Source organism: Prionailurus viverrinus, chromosome B2 (assembly GCF_022837055.1).
Source record: "Prionailurus viverrinus isolate Anna chromosome B2, UM_Priviv_1.0, whole genome shotgun sequence".
NCBI lineage: Eukaryota > Metazoa > Chordata > Mammalia > Carnivora > Felidae > Prionailurus > Prionailurus viverrinus.
In genome coordinates, this window is record NC_062565.1 from 5,421,671 (window position 1) to 5,443,075 (window position 21,405).

General features: G+C 45.9%; 1 protein-coding gene across 2 annotated transcripts; it reads right to left on the reverse strand.

The window, feature by feature from the left end:
• Positions 1 to 530: 530 nt before the first annotated feature.
• On the reverse strand, positions 531 to 20,208 carry NRSN1 (neurensin 1). 2 transcript variants are annotated; one of them, XM_047859766.1, is made up of 4 exons: positions 20,104 to 20,208; positions 18,269 to 18,347; positions 11,275 to 11,472; positions 531 to 1,971 (listed from the first exon to the last, which is right to left on the reverse strand). In XM_047859766.1, the coding sequence occupies exons 3-4, from the start codon at positions 11,461 to 11,463 to the stop codon at positions 1,573 to 1,575; spliced, it is 588 nt and encodes a 195-aa protein (XP_047715722.1). In that variant the 5' UTR covers positions 11,464 to 11,472; positions 18,269 to 18,347; positions 20,104 to 20,208; the 3' UTR covers positions 531 to 1,572. The 2 variants fall into 2 exon arrangements, with proteins under 2 accessions (XP_047715722.1, XP_047715721.1); XM_047859765.1 differs by lacking the exons at positions 18,269 to 18,347; positions 20,104 to 20,208 and having other exon boundaries at positions 11,275 to 11,487.
• Positions 20,209 to 21,405: the final 1,197 nt, after the last annotated feature.

A 21,405-nucleotide genomic window follows, 5' to 3' on the forward strand; every position in this document is an offset into this window, starting at 1 on the left:
TGCCCCCCAAAAGCCTGGGCAGGACAGGAAAGATGGGGCGTGTGTTTTCGGGCTCATCTGCTCTCTGTATCCTGGTTTCTTTTAGGTCTTTGGGGGGGGGGGACAGAACCGCTGTTTTATGGCTTTTATCATGCTTGTACCTACAGCTTCCCAAGCCCCACCGACATGATTTTTCTTTCTAGAGGCTTTTACAACTCAAGTCTCCAAGAATCATCGGTACGAGGCTTCAAATGATGTTGCCTTGAACAGATGCTTAGGGCTTGTATAAGGCTTCAAAGAATAAAAGTAAAATGCTATGTTCACAGCAAGGTGAGAACCTGAGGAACCGGGATGATCTCTCCCCTATCTGGCCAGCGCCCCTTGTTGACGATCTGGTTCGCCCTGCGTTTCCTGCTGGACTGTGCACAAGAACAGCGTGCTCCCAGAGCGCTAATCGCTTCGTTTATTCTTCCATGCCGCCGGGGGAACCTGAGCTTGTTCAGCCTCAGGATAGAAACTCTGAAGGAGTGACAGGTGCACCTCAGATTCCGCTCGTTCACATATTTTATTTATCCAGTGAAGGGAGACAGAAAAGAGAGACAGAACTGGAAGGTGGCACAGATTCTGAGAGAATACCGCGGTCGCGCGTCCCTCCATCCGGTTTCGATCCACAGATCCAGCGAAAGTGCATAGGGACGAGACGAGCATCTTGCCGCAGCGTGAAACATCTTACTTGAGAGAGAAAACCCTTTTAAAAGTTAATACCGACTCACCTTGAGGATGGCTTACTTTTGTCTTTATAAAAACACGACAGCACTGTGTAAACTGCTGGGTTGGATACTGACAGGTAAGTAGGTGCTGACTCAGAGTTTTCTGGGAGTGCAGATCTGAAACGGTCCCACTGAGGAGAGAGCCACGGGGACATCGCAGACATGTCCTTGGAGAGACACGAGGACACACAGGAAAAGGGGAATCTCTGACACCGCAGTCCGGGATCTCTGTCACACAGATGGGGAAACTGAGGCAGGGAGGTTAAATCCCCCAAGGTCACACAGCTAGTAAGTCGTAGCATCTCGTTCCCTGGCCCGTGGACACTGCATAGATACCCCTAATGTTAATTTCTTCCCCAAGATTCTAAAGTTGGCAATTTTAGCTTTCCGAGTGCGGAGACAAAGAAAGAAAGAAAAAAACTGGAGAAAACAAACAAGCAAAAGGTTTGTGGAGAACTCCAGTACGTTCGCATCTGATCTCAGTAACCTCATGTTAAGATGTGGTTAAAGGACTAACGTTTGGGTGACAATCACTAACGCGGGAGATGACAGAGTCACGATAACTGGGGGAGCTCCCGAGGGCGCCCGGGGGACACACGGAAGCACCCTTTCGGCAGCTTGGTGCAAGCAGACAGGTCGCCTCACCCCCACCTGAACCACCTGAACCACCTGCACGGAGCACAGGTGAGCTCAGCGCCCGGGCCGCCCGTGGCCGAGCCCCGGCGGGGGGCCAGTGAAGCCCAAGCCCCATCATCTCAAAGCCCGCCCCCGCCCCCTGTGAACACCAAGTGACCAGAGAGGGGAGCCCGGGGTGGGACGCCTTTCAGGTTGCCGCTACAGGCTGCACATTTTGAACCCTGGACAAAGTGACCGGAATCTTGGTTTCCCCCGGGCCCGGAGCTTTTGTGATGGGCTGGGCGTGGGCCTTGATGTCTGCAATTCGCTCTTTAAACTTCTGCTGAAGGAACTTTTCTTCTTGGGAGTAGCTCTTGGCGAACACCGACATCAGCAGGCACCCTGCCATGGACGTGCCCCCGAGGCAGAAGAGAACGGCCCCCGCCAGCTTGCACACGTCAAGAGCGCTGTTAAACTGGACGGCATGGGTGTCGACCACCACAAAATCGGCTTCGCCGAAGGCTTCGATCTTGGGGGGCACGAGAAAGCCCGCCGCCAGGACAGTCAGTCCAAGGATCACGAAGACCGTGCCGGAGATGAGTCCGACCTGGAGAAAGACACAGCCAAGCAGGACAGGGTGAGCTCGGTGCTTGGGCTCTCCTGAGCCCTCCCAGGGCAGGCCTCGTTGTTGGGGGGAAGTTAATATTCCATTCCCACTCACCCCAAATTTTAGGAGAAGGCTACATAACTTCCCAGTTATAAAAGAAGGTGAGGAGGGACCTTTCTGATTTTAATACCGACTGGAATCTGCAGCACTGCCCTGATTTTCCCTCTGAGCTGTTCGTACGATGCTTTGCAGCTGACAAGGCCACCTTTGGCTTACGTGGTCTTCTTCGGTCTTTGTTTGTTTTTTTGAAATATCTGGGTTAAAAAAATTCTTTTTAAGGTCTTATTTTTGAGAGAGAGACACACACACAGCATGTGAGCAGGGGAGGGGCAGAGAGAGAGGGAGACAGAATCTGAAGTAGCCTCCAGGCTCTGTCTGAGCTGTCAGCACAGAGCCTGACAGGGGGCTTGAACCCATGAACTAGGAGATCATGACCTGAGCCGAAGTTGGGCACTTAACCGACTGAGCCGCCCAGGCACCCCTCTCCTTTGGTCTTTGAAGAAGACTAAAGCAGGCCTGACATCCAGGAACTAGCCTAACTCTATCCACTAGACCTTGATGCCGTGGGAAGCTGGCCGGGAGCTCCCAGTGATGCCACATTGTTCTCCTTTGACAGGATTTGTGTCACAGAACATCAACATCAGACAGGCTCCCTCTGTACCCATGACGAAGTGACACAAAACAAGTCTGTGTCATCATTTTGTCTAAGCGCAGACAAAAACAAGGTCATTGTGCAAACCACAAAATATCAAATGCCTTCCCTTCCCCCCATTCATATAAATGACGGCTGCTTCATTACCAAGTACAGCTTTAGTCCCACCCTGGTCTGCCTTCCCTATAGATAATACTTATTAATTATTTATTATCCAACCATAGAATCATTCCTGACAATCCAGAGGGAACTCTGGCTCCTGTAGACCCCCTCCCCCCAAATTGCCCACCCAAGGCCCACATCCTATAATATATTCTTCCTCATCCTCTTACTGAAATACCCTAGGAGACCCTCTGGTATCACCTCTCTCACTGTGATGAGTGATAAACTCAACTCGTCCAACATATAGGTATCTTCCTGGTGATTTGGATGGAGGTCACTGGCGATCGTATAACTATTCACCCATTTCCCAAGTTAGTGGGAAGGAACCATGACTGCTAGTTTGCAGGTCAGGAGATGTAGCCTTGAGGAGGGTAGGTCACTGCTAGCAAGTGGATGGAGGGATGGATGGATGGATGGAGTGGGGGAGGGATGGAGGGAGGGAGGGATGACAGCTAGCAAGTTGCGGAGTCAGGGCTAGAAGCCACAGATGTGAGCTCCAGACCAGGGTCCTTTCTCCTCTCACATGTAGTTATTTGGGCTCCCCTTGCAGATGTTGAGAAGCTCTAGGAGTAGCAGGTGGAAGATGAGACTGCGTCAGCTCAGGTTGGAACAGAATGGAACACACTGAAGAGGGAGAGTATTGTTCGCTGTTTGGTGGCTTGGAGGTTGGGAACGAACAGATCCAGGCTTGGGTTCCAGCACCGCCAACCGGTACTTGAGTCATATGAGGAAACTTACTTAAACACTCTCACCGTTAACCTCCCCATCTACAAAATGATAAATGATAATCATACCTACTGCCTCGTGGAATTCTAGCGAGGACTAAGTGAGGCCATGCTCAAAGGCACTTAGCCCAGTGCCTGGCTAAGCAGTAAGTAGCTATTATGGTATCTACTTGGAAATGCATTCTTGTGAAATGTTGGCCACGGAGCTACAACAATCTCTGGGCACTTGGACCCCAGAACAGCTAATATAGTTACTTATTTTTTAAACACATTTTCATTGTCTCCTATTCCTAGCCAAATGCATAACACCATTTAATCTAGAGCTTTGAATTTAAACTATATTTATTTAACTTATTTATTAAGTTTCAGGGTGATACATCAGTAATTCTTTATTACTTTGGATAATAGAAAGAAAACATATTCACAAATCTGTCGGAGAGCTAGCTAGTATTATTGGGTGTCTATGAAGACCTAGGCACAGTGTTTGATGTTTTTCACTTGATCATCGCCAGCATCTTACAAAAAGTAGGTATTTTTTTTCCCACCTCACCTGTAAGACCCTGGGGTTTGTAGGGTCGAAGAAGTGGAGGTCAAAGTCCTATAGCTAGCAGGTGGTGTGACTGGGCTCGAACCCAGGTCCCCTGCTCCACTTCTATTCTCCCCACCATAGTTCACCAGTTACTATTTTGTATATTATCTGCTATTATTATTATTTTTAAAATTACAACAGAGTTTTAGTCACCATATAGGGACAGATTTCCATGATTGTAAAGAAACTGGAAAAGAGTCAATATAATGTCTTTTGGAAAAAAAAAAAACCCAGAAACTATTCTACATAAGATTTAAGCACTATAGGAAAAGTTGGGTCGTAAAATATAATATTTTGGATGGCTTTCTACATTTTTCTAAAAATGGAGGCAAATTCACCTCCAAAGACTAACCATTATTTATAACCTGAAAAATGAGTCACATTGGAAAATTCTGAATGCATAAACTAACTTAAATATCCGTGGTGACATGCTTCATATGTCACTAAATCACCTTCCTCCTTGAGAACTGGCACTAATTCTCAAACACTCAGGACTCTGCAGGAATGTATCCATCTTGGGTTCTGGGGTTCTGAAGAGCACCTAAGGTCAGTGCTCAGGTCTTCTATTTCTGTCTTGATCACCACATCTCGCGTTCCCGCCTTCAACTCTATAAATATTCCTAACTGACTGGCTTGAACCTCCAGGCTGCTGACTGCAGAGCCAGATGACTGATTCTCAGAGCAGCGCTGCTCCCCAGCTGAGCAGTGCTTTATCGATTAAAATCCAGTCCTGGAAGCTCACTCAGAAGCTACAAGGCGAGCCACGCTTTGCAGATGGCAGAGCTCTGATCACTTGCAGAACTGGAAAGTGGCTGGCCTCCCTGAGCCTTCTCCCTTTTCCCTGTTGAGTCAGAATGTCAGAGAGGGGCCTGCCCTCCGTGGAGGGGGGCACGATGGTGGCCAACAGCCAACTCCCAGGATCTGGAAGGTGCCGTCCACGCAAGTCTAAAGGGGACCTTCAAGACATGTGGCCAGAGAGGACCCTCAATGCTGTGAAAACACGCCAGGAAGAGCCAGGGATGGTAGGACTGGAGGGGCAGCCATGGGATCTGAAGAACGCTATGTCTTAACTGAGAGTCTGACAGCGTGACAGGGGATGATGGGATGCATCGGAAGGAAGAAAGATTTGGGGAGTGATGCCGTACAGAGCCGTAAAAATGGTCCCGGGACACAGTTCCAAGTTGAGGTGGTCCTCGGTCTACAGGGAAGGGGGCTCTATTAAATAGAGTTTTAAAAATGCAGTGCAGAGGTTCTTGGGGGCCTGGCTTTATGCAGAGAACTGGAACACCATGGGGTGAGGGGACCCTGGGACCTGGCGGGGCAGCCTGGTGCACCTGGTGGTTAGCTCAGCCCAGTGCCAAGAGAGAAGGGCCTCTCTCAGCTGTGACAGACCTCACAGATGGCCACAAGGACAGGGACTCCTGGCTGTGGGGAGGTGGGGGATGTGTGAAAATCCAGTGTCTGCGGCTGGAAAGGGGGAACGGACAGGGAGGAGGACCTGGATTCCAAAGATCCTGCTGCTGGAGGCCACCAGCCAGAGCCTGCTGGAGCTCTGACCAACGTCCCCGTCACTGTCTCTGTGCAAGCCAATGAGGTCGGAGCACACCTCTGTTTACTCCTCAAAGCAGGCTGGCAGCCAGAGCGGCGGGTGCAGATGTTCGGGCAGAGAGGACGTGGTAATGACCACTGGAAGCCAGAGCTAGCAGGGCAGGAGGAATGGGGAGGAGCCGGACAGAGCTGAATGTGGAAAGAGCCAGCTGGCCTCCAGGTAGCGCTCAGGGGAAGTACAACAAGACAGAAGTCAACCCCGAGGGATGTCCTGGCCTGACCTGCTTGTGGGGACCCTGGGCTTTACAGAACAGCAACCCCTGCCTGGCTGTGGTCCAGGTCCTTCCTCACACTTTACCTGGCCACCCACGTGGTCTTCTACCCTATGGAGGCTCTGTCCCTCCAGCCCGTGAACACAGTCACTTGTTTCCATCTTCCAAAGCGATTCCCGATCCTTGAGTCTCCCTCTAGCTACTGCTTGAACTCATACATCCCGAGCTCAGTCCCACAACTCCACTGAAACTGGTTTCTCCGAAGTCACTAATTGTCCCCTCATTGTCAAAGCCAATTCGGTTTTTCTTTTCTTACTTCATTTAAATATTCTGTGGCCATTGATGTTAAGCACTGGGGTCTTCTTAAAACCTTCACCTATTTTCTCTGACACAACTGTCTCCTGTTTCTACATCTTTAACGACTCACTCTCAAACTGTTTTGCCAGATGTTTTAAAATTGTTGGCGTTCCCCAGGGGTCCCCCTTGACCCACATCTCTTGTTCAAGATGATCTCTCTAGGGTCGAGTCTCTGGCTGTAGTTTCAACTCCTACTGATACACTGATGCCTTCCAATCTCCAGCTCTAGTCTGGATTCCCTTCCTGGGCACTAGCCCTGTATTTCTGACAGCCAATAGGAGGACTGACACAAAAATGTCCCAACGGCTCCTCAGACCCAAAATATTCAAAATGGTACCCTTTACTTTCTTTTCTTTCTTCCTTCCTCCCTCCTTCCCTCTGTTCCTTCCTTCCCACTCTCTCCGTGCTCCTGCCATCCACCCATTCCCTGAGTTTCTCTCATTTATTTAAAAAAAAAATTATTTCTAGTGTTTATTTTGAGACACACACACACACACACACACACACACACACACACAGAGTATGATCGGGGGAGGGGCAGAGAGAGAGGGAGACACAGAATCCGAAGCAGGCTCCAGGCTCCGAGCTGTCAGCACAGAGCCCGACACGGGGCTCGAACCCAGGAACAATGAGATCATGACCTGAGCTGAAGTTGGACGCTTAACTGACTGAGCCACCTAGGAGCCCTGAGCTTCTCTCATTTCTAGTGTAAAACCAACTCCATAATATCTAGCAACGCTTTGAAGAAAAAATCTAAGACAGAAGTTTCAACTCTGACTTAGCTCAGGGGGGAAACCGGAGTGATTGGGACAGATGGGAGGAGGGTCTTGAGAGAAAAGAGAGGGGCCAGAGTCACCCTCACGGCCAGTGAGGCTGCGGGGGTGGCAGTCTTACTTTGCACCTGCACGCTGAGTGGAGCACCCTTTGAGAGGTTTCTGACGTGGGCTGAGGAGAAGGTAAGGAGGGAAATGGCCCTGAAGTAAGCAACGCATGATCTGGGGTGAGCGGACAGCTCCCATTCCTTTACACCTGCCTTACTGAGGTGCTTGGCCGCACAAGCAGGTGGCAGCAGCCTTAGTCAAGGTCAAGTGCAAGGGTAAGAAAGAAAAGTGCCACCACAGCCTGATGGATTTCTGGGCAGCACCGTGAGTGGTAGGGAGTAGGTGGGACCAGGTCACAGGGGCTTTTGCAGACGGCAGGTGTTGCAGGCACTGGGATAAATTGGTTGTGGCTGAGGCAACCATGTGGTGATCCAGAAAGCCTAGATTTATGAACTTGCCCCCTTGCTGTACTCAAGTTGGAAGGTTCTGGAGAAATTTATATTTTTTAATTTTTTATTTAGAGATTTCGATTTCAGAGCCTTTCAAAGTCATCTGTGATCGGGCCCTAGTTACACATTCCCCTGTTCACCTCTCGACCCCTCTCCTCCAACTTCTGAATGTTTGCTCCGGGCGTACTGAGCTGTCTGTGGTTTCCTGATCGTGCCATCATCTCTCACGACACAGCTTTTGGAATAGATTTCTTCCTACCAGGATGCCCAGTTCCCACTTGTGTACGGGTGATCTCTCTGGGGAGCCATTCTCCAGGCTGCATCGGATCCTCCCTGCCCCCAAGTCCCTGTGCTCCGGGTAAGTACTGCTTAAAAGTACTGCTTAAAAGTACTGCTTTTAGGGCCATGTTTATCATGTTGGATCGTTAACTGTCTGTGGACATGTCTACCTTCCTTATTTGTCTGTGGACTCCTTCAGGTCAAGCGGTATCTAAGTCACAAGTGAAGAGTAGGGTCTTATTCACAAATGAATCCCAGAGCCTACCACATAACCTTATACATAGTGGACATATAAATATTCGTGGAAAAGGAAAGAAGGAAGGACGGAAGGAAGGAAAGAAGGAAGGAAGGAAGGAACAACCTAAGGAAGGAAGGAAAGAAGGAAAAGGAAGGAAGGAAAGAAGGAAGGAGCAAACTAAAGGAAGGAAGGAAGGAAGGAAGGGGAAGGAAGGAAAAGGAAGGAAGGGGAAGGGAGGGAGGGAGGGAGGAGGGAGGATAGCATTGTGAGATACAGGTTGTGTAGATCCACGTGACAGGGCAAAGATTCTAACTCGGGCCCATGTGACTCAATCTCCATGCTCATTAACCCCTCCATGTCATTGGGAACGGGGAAATGGGAAGCCCATAACTTGAACCACCTACAGATGCAGTTTGAAATGAAAGAAAAATACCATAAAAAAGAATCATAATGGAAACGTGCACAATCGGTGCTTTTCTCTATATTGATACAAAGCACTTCATAAACCCGCTGGAATACATTCACTCGTATTCCCCAGGAGGAAACAGAAGACCAGTTTGTTTATTCCCTTGGTAGAGGTGAGTCTCTAAGACCGTGAATTCCATGTATTCTTAGGTGATTCAGGTTGACTACAAGCTTCTGAATGCCCAGTCTGGTGTTTTGTGATTAGGATCTGGGTCTAGGATTTGGATTATGCTGAAATATCATCCGGCACAAGTCCAGGAGGCCATGGACTTTTGCCTGTTTTTAGACTCTGAAGTAGGTCCAGCACAACAGGGGGACAAATACTCGTGAATCTTGTTTGTGTAAACTAGAAGGGAGAAAGTCCTGAAATTCGAGTTCTGGGGTTGGTAACTTACTGCAGGTTCTTTATTTTAAATCCATACCTATATCTTGTCTGACAGATTTACAGCTTCTCCAATCACACCGCAAGTGCTTTGGAACCATGAGAACACTTTCAATATCCTGTATGACAGTGGCATTTTACGCTCTTGGCACAACAGATCTGTCAGGCAAATATTTGTTTTTTTGACACATAGGAAAGCAACCACCCACTTAACTGGGTAAATACAAGATGTGCCAAGCTTGGCTATGTATTTCATCTGTCCCCGCCAGTAAGGATTCATCAGAGATGACATTTCTACAGGGCAAGGATGCGGGCTCAACCAATTTGAATACAGACTGCATGACAGTAGTGAGATGTTAAATTAACGCAGGTCTTGGGTAATCCGTATTAACAACTATGTTACCCAGTACTTTCTTTACTAACTAGATTTCAAATTTTATTTCCACTTCAGGACCCAGTGTGCCATATGACATCTGATAATAGTAGCTAATACACGAATGCTTGAGTGAATACCAGACATTGTGCTGAGCTCTTTGTAAGTATTATCTTAATTACCTCTCACAACTTTACCCAGTAGCATCACCATGAGGGCCCAATAAGGTCAGACAACTTGCCCAAAGGTACAGCCAATTAAATGGAAGAGCGGAGGTTTGAACCCATGTAATCTGGGGACAGAGTCTGTGCTCATAACCAGTATGTGACACTGCCTCTTATTAAACTGTATTGCCAATACATTGTAAGTGTCAGACAATATCAAGGTAAAACACTCTGGGATCTCCTGGGAGAAAGGTGAAGATGATCGGGATCCCCGAGCTGGAGGGGACCAGAAGCCCCGCCTTTACGGCTGTGTCTTCTCAGCATCACTTCCTAAATCCTTTCCCTTTTCTTGATTTCTAAGTGTTCAGACATCCCAATGCCCTCTTCTCCTCCATGTCCATATTCTCTTCCTGGGTCATCTTGTCTAGTCTGGCGCCTCTTATAAATTCTGTATGTCAGGGATTCCCAATCCGTGAGCTGCATTTCAAGTGCCACCAGAGAGCCCCACTCGTGTCTGATGTGATCCCCACAGGAAGCTCTGATGTATCATGGCCATGGTCAAACTCTTGGTTCCCCACCGTCCCCACTGCTCTCCCTGTGTTCCTCATCCCGGAAAATTGTAACACCGTTCTCTAAATGGCTCAGGTTGTGTGCTTTGGAGTCATGCTTGACTCTTTTTACTTTCGTCTACTTCACCGCACGTCCTGATGGCTTGCTCTTCGAACTTCGTGCTAATTCGGACTACTTCTCCCCATCACTACTACCACCATCCAAGCCATCATCATCTCTTGACTGGATTCTTTTATAGTGTCCCCTATACCCTTGTCCTCCTATAACCTATTTTCCATACTGTAGTTAGAATGATCCAGTTAAAATATCAGTCAGATCATGTCACTCCTCCACTTAAAATGCTCAGGTGGGCTTCCCATATCTCTCAAGGTAAAAGCCAAGGTTTTCATTATCATCCACAAGGCTCTAAATCATCTGTGTCCTGTTATTTTTCTGGATCCTTTTCCCCCCTCTCAATCCACTCCAGCCAGACTGCACCTCTTTGTTACTTTTCAAACACCAAATTTATTCCCATTTCAGAGCTTTGGACTTGCTATTTTCCTGGCCCAGAAGGGCCTTCAGCCAGGTAATAGGTCTGTTCCCTGCACTCATGCTGTTATTTGCTCAAGTGCCGTCTCCTCCAAAGGGCTGTCTAGGATCAGCACACTAAGTTCCAGGCCTCCATCACTCCCTGCCCTCTTGTCCCAGTTTATTTCTCTCCATAGCAGCTGTCACTACCTGACATTCTCTCATGTGGTTTATTTGTTTATGGTCCGTTCCCCACAATGGGTTGCAAAGGGCTTTCCTTTCTGTTCACCCCTTTAACCTCTAGCACCTTGCAACTTCTTGGCACGGAGCAGGTGCTCACCGATGACACGATGAGTGACCGAATGCACTGTCTGGTGGGGCACCTTCATTCAAAGAAGCTGGAGCTCACAGCCTCATGAGCACGGGTCTGGCAGAGGCAGGGCTGGCATACTGACCACTGTATTATGGCTCAGCATTAACTCTCTCATAGCACCCAAGGATTCCTTTTTCATAATTGCTGTAAATTGTTAAATGATAATTACCAAGCCTATGCAGGGGGGGCTGGAAGTATATAATGTTTTGCCTACGGAGGTCCTCACGGTTGATGAATTTAGCGGCACATGAATAACAGTAGCAAAAATAGTTAACGATGACAGTGATACCTTATTTATGTTTAACCTCTTTCCTTACCTTCCAGAATACTGAGCTCCACCTGTTAGGTGATCTCTGGATCTGGAAATCATCCTCATACTCCCAGATCGAGGTGGTACAGTCCTCATAAAACTGGTGCAGGTAGGACCGGACTCCGTAGCGCTGGTGCCCGCCCTCAGGAGCGGCCTGTGCTTGCTTGGTGCCACAGATGTTGCTGCAAGAACTCATCCTTCCCAGCTGGAATGACAACATCCACGGCCATCAGCCCTATGAGCTCTGGCTTCAGGATTAAAAGGCATATTAAAGGTGCGAACCAGGCTGAGTAACGTTAGTCTACTTGGAAGTCTATTTGAGCTTTTCTTAAAAGCTGCTCTGCTTTTCTACTTAATGCAAAATTACCCCCAAACACTCAATGACTAGAAACTGGTTCTCCATAAATGAAATGAGACATAATAGCACAGCTCGCTTAAATTATGCAGAAACTTAAGCATGAAGCACACGAACGAAGGCAAGAAGCTGAGATTTTTCACTGTGTTGACAAGAAATCTTTAATCCCTTAGAATCCAGTCGTCTTTACACTCACATGTTAAAGAATTAGGCAGGTCCTCTCCCTTGCTGCAGATGGAATTTGTCTTGGGTTGTCCTCTCGGATGCTTAACCATGTTCCCTTGTGGAAAATACATAGTTTACTCTTAGCAGTTTGCAGTTTTGCTTTTAGATCTCACGGATCGTGTTCTAACATCTTAGCTAATGGTCAGGTTGTACAGAGGCTGTGTTTGAAAGCTGCTGAGGAGCGACGCTTCATGCTTTATTAATCACAAATGGCTCAGCCAATAATTTACACCTCACTGACTCTAACGCTAGATATTTAAGTCGTTATTTGTGGATACATCTGTCCATGTGGGATGATAGAGCATAGGGTAGACCCAGCCTTTCACTGTGTTGCATGAAGTGGCTAGTATATGCGAGAAGCCAGGGGATTGTTAATGAAAGTACACACTGGGTGGGCTGTTTGGGTCTCTGTCTTCTTAAAGATGACAATTTCTGGGGTTCCAGTGTGGCTCAGCCGGCTGCGCATCTGACTTTGGCTTAGGTCATGATCTCACGATTTGTGAGTTCAAGCCCCACGTCAGGCTTTGTGCGGACAGCTCAGAGCCTGCTTTGGATTCTCTGTCTGCCTCTCTCTCTGCCCCTCCCTCACTCTCTCAAAAATAAATATTAAAAAAAGATGGTAATTTCTACCTGATTTGACCTAATCAATACCCTTGGAGAGAAGCATTTGGTTATTAATTCATGGGGGAAAAAAAAGGAATTGTTGAGAGACAGCAATTTTGGTGAGTGAGGGAATTCTCAGTAATTCTCTGTTTGATATTTGGTTTCCTTCTCTCCATATAGGCAGATAAATATGTAGCTGGAAATGCGAAATACTTGTTTAGATTTTCCAGTTATCCTCCAGATGGTTTTCCCTGTGTGGACATAGTCTCAAAATAACAAAGTGAGGAACGATGTAGAAGGGGTCTCTCAGAGCCTGCCTTGTAATCCAGGCTAACAGAAGACATTAAATGTTTCTAATTACTTATCAAGAAACCACATGGTGATATGTATCTATCAACAAGGAAAAAATTAACCTAAAGGTCCGGCAAGTGCCCCTGTGTGGCCACTTAGTTTGGTTGGATAGAATTATGGGGCAAAAATCAAAGTTGAAGCTAGAGATAGTTAGCATTTTCCTGCCCCATGGCCACAAAGAGAATCCATAAGATTATCTTGTAAGGTGTGCTGTCAGCCAAAAACAGGTTCTGGTTAGAAAATGTAGTCAAATTCATGAAGAAAATGGCCCCGATCTTAGAAAAATGATGCAGACATACACTACTGATGGTGACCTCATAATTTTAAGTGTTGGTCACTATGTTTAGTGACTTTCTCCCTGTTTCAGATATGGCAGCCAGGAGAAATCACCCAGGAAGAGAGGGCAGGGGGGGAGATTAAAAAATTTCTTTTCTAACTTTTAAACATTTCAGAAGGATATTATTTCATAAAAAAATAAAGATTTTAGAATGTACTTTGCCTGATTAGAGCAGCAAAGCCTTATGGATCTAATTCTTTTGTTAACCTAGTTTCCATATTTTAAATGTTAGGATGATCTCTTCAGTACTTTTAACTTGATGCTTACACAATGAAGATGATTAATAAGGGCCTATTACTAATGATACATAAGTAGGATAATTTTAAAGGCACTTTCTTTTAAGACATTGTAATAAAATTTCGGTCAAGGGATGAGATGAGAGCCATATGTTACTAATTCTGCTTTGTCATTGAAGAAACTGAGGCACAGGAAAGTCATCTGCTAAAGGCCACACACCATGAGTCAGGGAGGAGACGAAATGTGACAATACCGAAAGCTGGAGTATGGACTGAATCATGTACTTGCATCATCAGACCAACTCATCCAAATATGTATTTTCAGGTTTCCTACAAAGCCTCAGAGACTTTAACATGGAAAAAGGACAAAAATAGGACAGGAGCAAAAAGAAATCCCTCATAGCAATAGTAGGAGTTATTTTCCTTCGATGCTGAAGTCATTTTTTCCCTCAGAGTTGAGCTTCGATGCAGAGCAGGGCTGTGACATATTGTGGTCCTTCCTGCACAGCTGTTTCCGATACACGAGGTCGAATGTTTCTGCTTTATAGGACAAGACTCAGTAATCCAACTTTGTTAAACAAAATATGGGTAAAATCATAAAAGAGACAGGAAGTGTCATAAAACAAATGTTCTTTGGGCTTGAGTGATGGAAGGCTCTACTCTAAGTAGGAATGGATTTTCAGTGATGTTAGATACATTCCAGGAAAGGAATCCCAATGAGCCTTATTTACTTCTCCAGACATACAGAGCACAAGAACATGGCCTATGCTGTGCTAACCACACAGGACACAGAATGGGTTCTAATCCTTGTTCTTGATCTACAATGTATTGGTCATGATATGGCAGGCAAACTCATTAACCTCCCTGGGCTATGGTTTTATCCCCCTTAAAATGAGATGGTTGAGCCAGATAACCTCTAATTCTTTTGAGATACTTTTCTAGGAGTCTTTGGTCATGCATTTACAGAATGAGTCAATTATTTTTGTGGGATAAACACCTGGGTCTACTGTTTTCCCACCTCCTCCCATACTCTCACTGATGGATTGTCAGATTGTCCCCAATTCTTGACCATTATAGTACACGTGAAGCTTCAGTTTAAAAGAGCGTATAAGCTATTAGTAAGGCCAATGACTTGGTATTAAGTAGCCTAAATGGCTGTGTATTGTTTGTCTGTTTAACAGCTTACTTCGGTATTGCGTATGTTGCCTAAATGGTACAGGTGGATCGCAGGTATTACAGGTTAGGCTCCAGATGCCCAGAAGAAAGCAAACATCGTATAAAACAAGTCAAATGAAGGTTTTGGTTTCCCGGTGCATATAAATGTTATTTTTACATGATCCCGTCGTCTATTAAGGGTGCAATAGCATTATGTCTAAAAACATGCACATACCTTAAGTGAAAAAAAAAAAAACTTTATTGCTAAAAAATGCTAACCGTCCTCTGAACTTTCAGCGAGCCATAATCTTTTTGCCGGTGGAAGGTCTCAGCCTCAATGATGGTGGCTGCTGACTGATGAGGGTGGTGGTTGCTTAAACGTGGGGATGGCTGAGGCAATTTCTTAAAATCAGACAACAATGAAGTTTTCCACATCAATGGACTCTTTCTTTGAGTTGAACTCTAGTGACCTCTCCAGAGGTGTTGATGGGCCTACTTTCAATATTGTTGTGTCTCAGGGAATAGGGGGGCCCAAAAAGAGGGAGACAGATGGAGGGACGGCTGTCAGTAGAAGAGTTAGAAGACACAGGACATTTATTGGTTAAGTTGCTGCCTTATATGGGGATACTTCCTGGCACCCCAAAACAGTTAGAATAGTAGCATCAAAGATCACTGATGGCAGATCACTGTAACAAATAGAGCGGTAATGAAAAAGTTTGATTAAATCTGACAAGAATCACCAAAAATGTGACACAGAGACAGGGAGTGAACAAACGTGTTGGGAAAATGGCGCTGATAGACTTGTTTCCCCACAAACCTTCAATTTGTAAAAAAACACATTCTCTGCGATGCATCTTTAAGCAAAGCGCGCATGAAATGAGGTGTGCCCATAAGTCCCTGGGGATCTTAGAGGTTCCATACATCTTTCCAAATATGTAACTTATTGGATTCATTCTTAGAGGAGAATGATCACGAGAAAGAACAGGAGTTTTAAAAGATATCATGTTACAGTGAGGATTTTGGTACAAAAACCTTACATTCCTCATAAGGAAGCCAGTAACTTTTTGTCCCAATAAAGAAAATGTTACACCTATTTGTTTATGTATGTAAAAAAATTTTTGTTTAAAAACATTTATTCATTTTTGAGAGGCAGAAACAGAGCACGAGCCGGGAAGGGGCAGAGAGAGAGAGGAAGACAACAGAATCTGAAGCAGGCTCCAGGCTCTGAGTTGTCAGCACAGAGCCTCAGAGCCCGACGCGGGGCTCGAACTCATGAACCGTGAGATCATGACCTGAGCTGAAGTCGGACACTTAACCGACTGAGCCACCCAGGTGCTCCTAATGCTACGGCTATTTAGAATCTACTTGGTTGACTGACACTTCTACTATCATAAAGAGGATATATGGTGTCACTTCATAAAGTCACTTGAAAAGCTGGGTAATTAGTATGTAATAAACTTGGGCTGATAAGGAATGGAAGGTATGTACAAAGGCTTTTTAGCTTGGCTCAGCATGTACTTAGTGAGCAAGCTTTCATGAGAAATCTGGTGTTTGCAATCTGGATAGCTAGAGTAGCAGCTGCAAAAACAGTAATGTCGTATCTGTGACTGTCGTTGAGTGACGGATTCTGGAGGGCTCTTTTCTTCAGAGAAAGCCTTAACATCCCAGGAGGTGTGTGAATGGGGGGCGTGGGTGGTGAGTGGAACTCTTCTCCAGGGTTGTACTTAAATGAGTCCATGTGAGTATTCCTTTTATAAACACCCCAGGGAGCCTGTTGTGTCCTGGATGCCAGCATGGCCATCATGATGGAGAACAGGCAGCCTTAGCATCTGGCTGTTTGGTCATCTATGAAGACGGAGTTATTTTCATTCTCCGGGAAGGACGTTCTAGGTGTTAATAGGTGAGGATCCATCCATGGGTTTCTTCCTTTTCTTCTTCTTCTTCTTCTTCTTCTTCTTCTTCTTCTTCTTCTTCTCCTTCTTCTTTATTTCTTTTTTAATGTTTATTGATTTTTGAAAGAGACAGAGGCAGAGTGCGAGTGAGGGAAGGGCAGAGAAAGAGAGGGAGACGCAGAATCTGAAGCAGGCTCCAGGCTCTGAGCTGTCAGCAAAACTGACTGAGCCACTCGGGTGCCCCTTTGGTTTTCTTCTTTTTATAACCTGTCTGTGGTATCTGTCTCAACTGTATGCAGTTATACATTAAAATGGGTATTCAATTCTTGGCAGTACAGCTCACCTATCATGTCCCCCAGACCCACAGGCAGAGACAATCAGACCTTCACTCCCCACCCCAACTCTTCTGAGAGGCCTCCTGGAACTAGCACATTCAGTGTCAGCCCTCTATTACTCTTTATCTTCTCGTCCAAATTTCTTTCTTTTCATAGTGCTTGTTACTATCTGGTGCTCCATTACGTGGTCTATTTGTTAATGGTCTGACAGACTGTGTACTTGATAGACTGTGAGCTTCATGAGGGTAGGGGCTTTTCCTGTCCTGTTGACAAGCACTTTGAGTTGAAACTTCTTGGCACAAAGCTGTACATGGGTTGGTGCGGATGATGGCCTGAGTGGTCCTTCCTTTTTCATTCCTCCCTCCCTTCATTGTTTTTACAGCACTAATTATGTGCCAGATCATGAGAGGATAATAAGATGAGTGGGGCAGTCTGCTCTCAGTGGACACTTAGATTAGATGGAGAAATGCTTTTGAAGCAAGAAATGCAACAAAAGGGGGCACCAAAACCAGGTATTTGCAGTGATTGGTGATTTCTCTGTGCAAATGCTAAGAATGCCTTGAACAATTCCTCTGTCAGCAAGTAAACCCATATTTGTATTATTATGATCTCTATGTCTACCAATACATTACAGTACCAATTTTCTGGAAATTTGAATTTCAGTCAAGTAAATGCAATTACTTTTTATTTTATTTGGAAAAGGTTCATAGCCATGGAAATAGAAATAAATCTTTATGCCTCATGAAACTCCAAGAACACCACAGACTTTATAGTATTTGTCTTCATGGTCTCCTTGAGAGAAGAGAGGCAGAAAATTGAGGCGCCAAAGAGATTAGTGTTTTCCATGGCTCCATGTGTGAGTCAGTGGTGAGGCCAGGCACGGGCCCTGTTCTATTTATTCTCTTTGAAATATCATTCAATTTTTCATACTGCTTTTCTCTCCCATAAAATCATTCTGAGATAATGAGAGTGAAGTTGCCATTAGAGCCACTTTTCCACAGAGCCAGTGCTGCAAGGTATAGGCACAGACCTGATTTAGATCATCGATCCAACACCAAACCAAAAGGCCAATTTGCTTAAAGGACTCAGTTAGCCTCAGTGTGGACGCAGGAAGGCATGAGAGCCTGCTAACAGGTTTTTCATTTTTAAATCAGGCATTCTGGAATTGCATAGGCATGACCTTAAAACTTGAAAATGTGTTTCTACCAACAGATCATTTCAGAGGTATTTTATTGTCTTGGAACAGTACCGGTAGGGATTGAGGCTCCTTATGATGAACTTTTTAATACCTTCTAAGTCAGGGGATATGTAGCACTTCAACAATTTTTTAAAAAGGGATAATGATATGCAATAATCTTATTACTTTACTTCTTCAAGATGTGTTTTTAAGTAAGGCACACAACGTCAAAAACCAAATGGAGAAGAGAAAACCTATAATCTCCTTAAACCTCTTATCTACATGCAAACCAGCAGGTGCTTATGAACTTACATGTGACAAGGTTTGAGTCTCACCTTTGAAGTTTTCCTCTTCCTCTTCTCCTTCTCCTTGTTAGTCTCTGACCTTTCTTTCTTAACGGCACATCCTTCAAACCTATTTAAGGAAAAAAAATCTCTGCAGAATGCGATACAGATAAAAATCTAAATTTCATAAGCCATTCTTATGACCTGTAGAGAGTCATTTTAATGTTGACAAACATATTGATAAAGGACTTCTTGTTGAAGAGTGGGGAGATACTTGTTTTCACAAAAGTATTCATATTTTATAACTTTTCAGGGCGTTCTCATGAGACTTTTACAGGGTAGATGAGACAACATAAATGAAAGGGCTTTGTAAACTATAACACACTATACACATGCTATTCTTTTTTTGGTGCAATTCTATTCCACTACTCAATAATACCAACTAGACTAATTCATGTGTATTTTAAAAATTCTAAATACAAAGTTTGTTTGCTCCCTGGGTACTCTAGAACTGATTTGTTGCCTGTTCCATTATATTGTAAAATACATTAACCTTATAGCCATTGTATTTTCTGATCTGTTTACATGCATTTTAGACTTCTTAAGGTTCTTTAGATAATTTACTCATTGGGTTGATTTTTACTCCTATATCCATTTCTTCCTATCAGGATCATTTCACTTTCCATCTGCCTAAGAAAAGCAGGTGCCCATGCAAGATTTAATTAAAAAGCCATTGCCAGCTATAGAACTATTGGCTTCCTACATTACTCTAATCATGAAATAAAATAATAGCTGGGTGATGTTTTTCAAGAGGTCATTAAAAATTCTTTCTGAAGAATACTTCTCCATCCATTTGCAAGAGAACCTCAAAGACTTGAGGTGAGCAAACCTAGGTGAGGCCTGACAAACTGTGTTTAGTATTTCCCAGTTTGAGTTGATACGAACCACAGTCAAACCTTCTTCAAGACTCATTTCTTTGCTCTAAAATTTTGTTTTGCAGGTGGTATGTGAGCAGATTTTGGTGAGAAAAAGGCAAATTTTATTAGAATCCTGGATCTGGATAAGTAAAACAAGTCCTCTCCCCCCCCTCCACTCCCTGCCCTCCCTCCCTCCTTCTCTCTCTCTCTTTCTCTTTCTCTCATCAGTGCCTGTCTCTCTCATTTAAACGTCCTTTCATTTTATCTGTCGCCTTCCCCTTTTCTCTGAAGGAAGTGACTCCACACATGCCCTTCACTAAAGGCTGGCCTGGTCTGGAGCCCAGGGATCTCTCCAACGTGCTGAAAACATTTCTGCTACAGAGCCAGGAGCCAGTAATTAAGTCGACACCAGCTGTTTAACTCCAGCTCTGTTTTCTTTGAGGTCATCAGCTTTGGTCTCACCCCCACCCAACTCCCCTTTCTAATTAACACAAAGAAGTAGGTCCTGAGATTATATCGAAGTACTCACGTATCTTTGAATATGGCAAAGGAATGGGGAGGGCAAGTGAGGGTTAAATTCAGCTCGGAAAACAAATCAAACCAGCTTTGCAAACTCCAAATACGTACATTTGACTCTTACCTAATATATAACTTTTCTTTTCTCCCGGGAAAGTTTTCCCTGTATACCTCCCCACTTCTTACGTAACACAAACCACAAACCACCAAAGCATGGAGTTGGCGACCCCTAATTTGCATGTGTGCACGGATTTTAACGTGCATGCTTTTTATAGAGATGTGTCCACAAATAATAGACGTGAATGAGTAAGGAGTGCGTGTGACAGACACAGAAAGAACATGAATATTTGTGCGCGAGGAGAGAGGAAGGAGAGAGAGAAAGGGAGGAGAGGGAGAACCGGAGAAAGGCGAATGGAGCGTAGAAAATCGCTCCTGGGGTCCGCAAGGCTTTACCTGTCCCCTCCGATCCCCTGACCCGTGGAGCAAGTGCAGCCAGCTAGCCGCAGATCTCTCGCTGGGGTCCCATCATCGCCGCCGCCTTCGCCGCCGCCGCCGCCGCCGCCGCAGCCGCAGCTCCCGCCTTGCGGAGCTCAGCCCGCTGGTGATTGACAGCTGGGCGGCCCGCGCGCCCGAGGCCCGCGCAGCTGCGGCGGCCGCCGGAAGGGCCACGTGCGTCCGCCGGGCGCGCTCCGGCGGCGCGTGGGCGGGGCCCCGCCGGGCGCGTGCGCCGTCAGGTCCCCGCCTGGTCGCGCTCTGGGAGGGAGCGGGGGCGGGGCGGCTGGCCGTCTGGGCGGCGGGTCGCTGTGTCCTAGGGAAGCGTCGCAGCACCCGGAGCATGCTGTGCCTTCCTGCCCTCCTGGTGCCTTCTCCCGCCCAGCACAGCGCCTGGCCACAGCAGGTGCACTGCACGCTTATTTTTAAAGTGAATGTGTGCGTCTTGCGCCGCCGCCCCATTTGGGATACATTTGGGGGTGTGCAGAGGCTTCTCCGGACTCTTGAGTTTTGTCCTTGGTGAGACATGAGGTGAGGAGCCCCTCTGAAAGAACCTTCTGGCAGTGTCACCGCTGGGCACATTCAGCCCCTCACCTGGTCCCCTGACCCCAAGGTCATGGGGCGAGATGGAAGAACGGTCAAGAGAGTGAATTCAGTGATGCTCTGCAAGGAAAACCCCACACACAGATGCGGGAAAGCAAGAGCACACTAGAAATTACCTGTGAATAGCTCGGGAAATGTGTGTAGGTGTGGGCGGGTTAGCATGTAAATACAATGACCCCTGCTTCTGGAGACTCTGCAGACCACTGGTAAGTGGCATTTAATGAAAATGATCGCTGAAATAGTTAATACTTGTGCAGCCATTCTGCACATACAGTAACAACACGTTACATGTATATAGTGCTTACTGTGTGCCAGGCAGGCATTGCTATAGGCACATTAGTTATATATTAATTATGCGTATTAAGTCGTTAAATCATCACATGAACTCTATGTACGGGGGAGGCGTATTCTTTGTTATTCCCATTTTTCAGAAGAGGAGGCCGAGGTATAGAGAGAAGCCACTTGCACCCACCATGACACAGACTCACAATTACCTGTCACAGGTCACACAATGACTAAGTGGGAGATAGGACTGGAATCTATAGATTTATCTCCTGGAGGGGACGTAGGGTATACGTGACATGGTGTCTGAAAATCACTACGAAGCAACTCCATCTTCATGAAACGGTGAGCAGAGACCAAAGCAAATGCTGAGCAAAT

Bases quoted from the DNA above. Each gene is read 5' to 3' on its own strand.
- NRSN1 (XM_047859765.1), bottom strand. From the start codon at position 11,487: ATGTTGTCATTCCAGCTGGGAAGGATGAGTTCTTGCAGCAACATCTGT. The intron at 1,972-11,274 runs GTAAGGAAAGAG...GTCTTTCTCCAG, and splicing joins GGAGCTCAGTATTCTGGAAG to GTCGGACTCATCTCCGGCAC.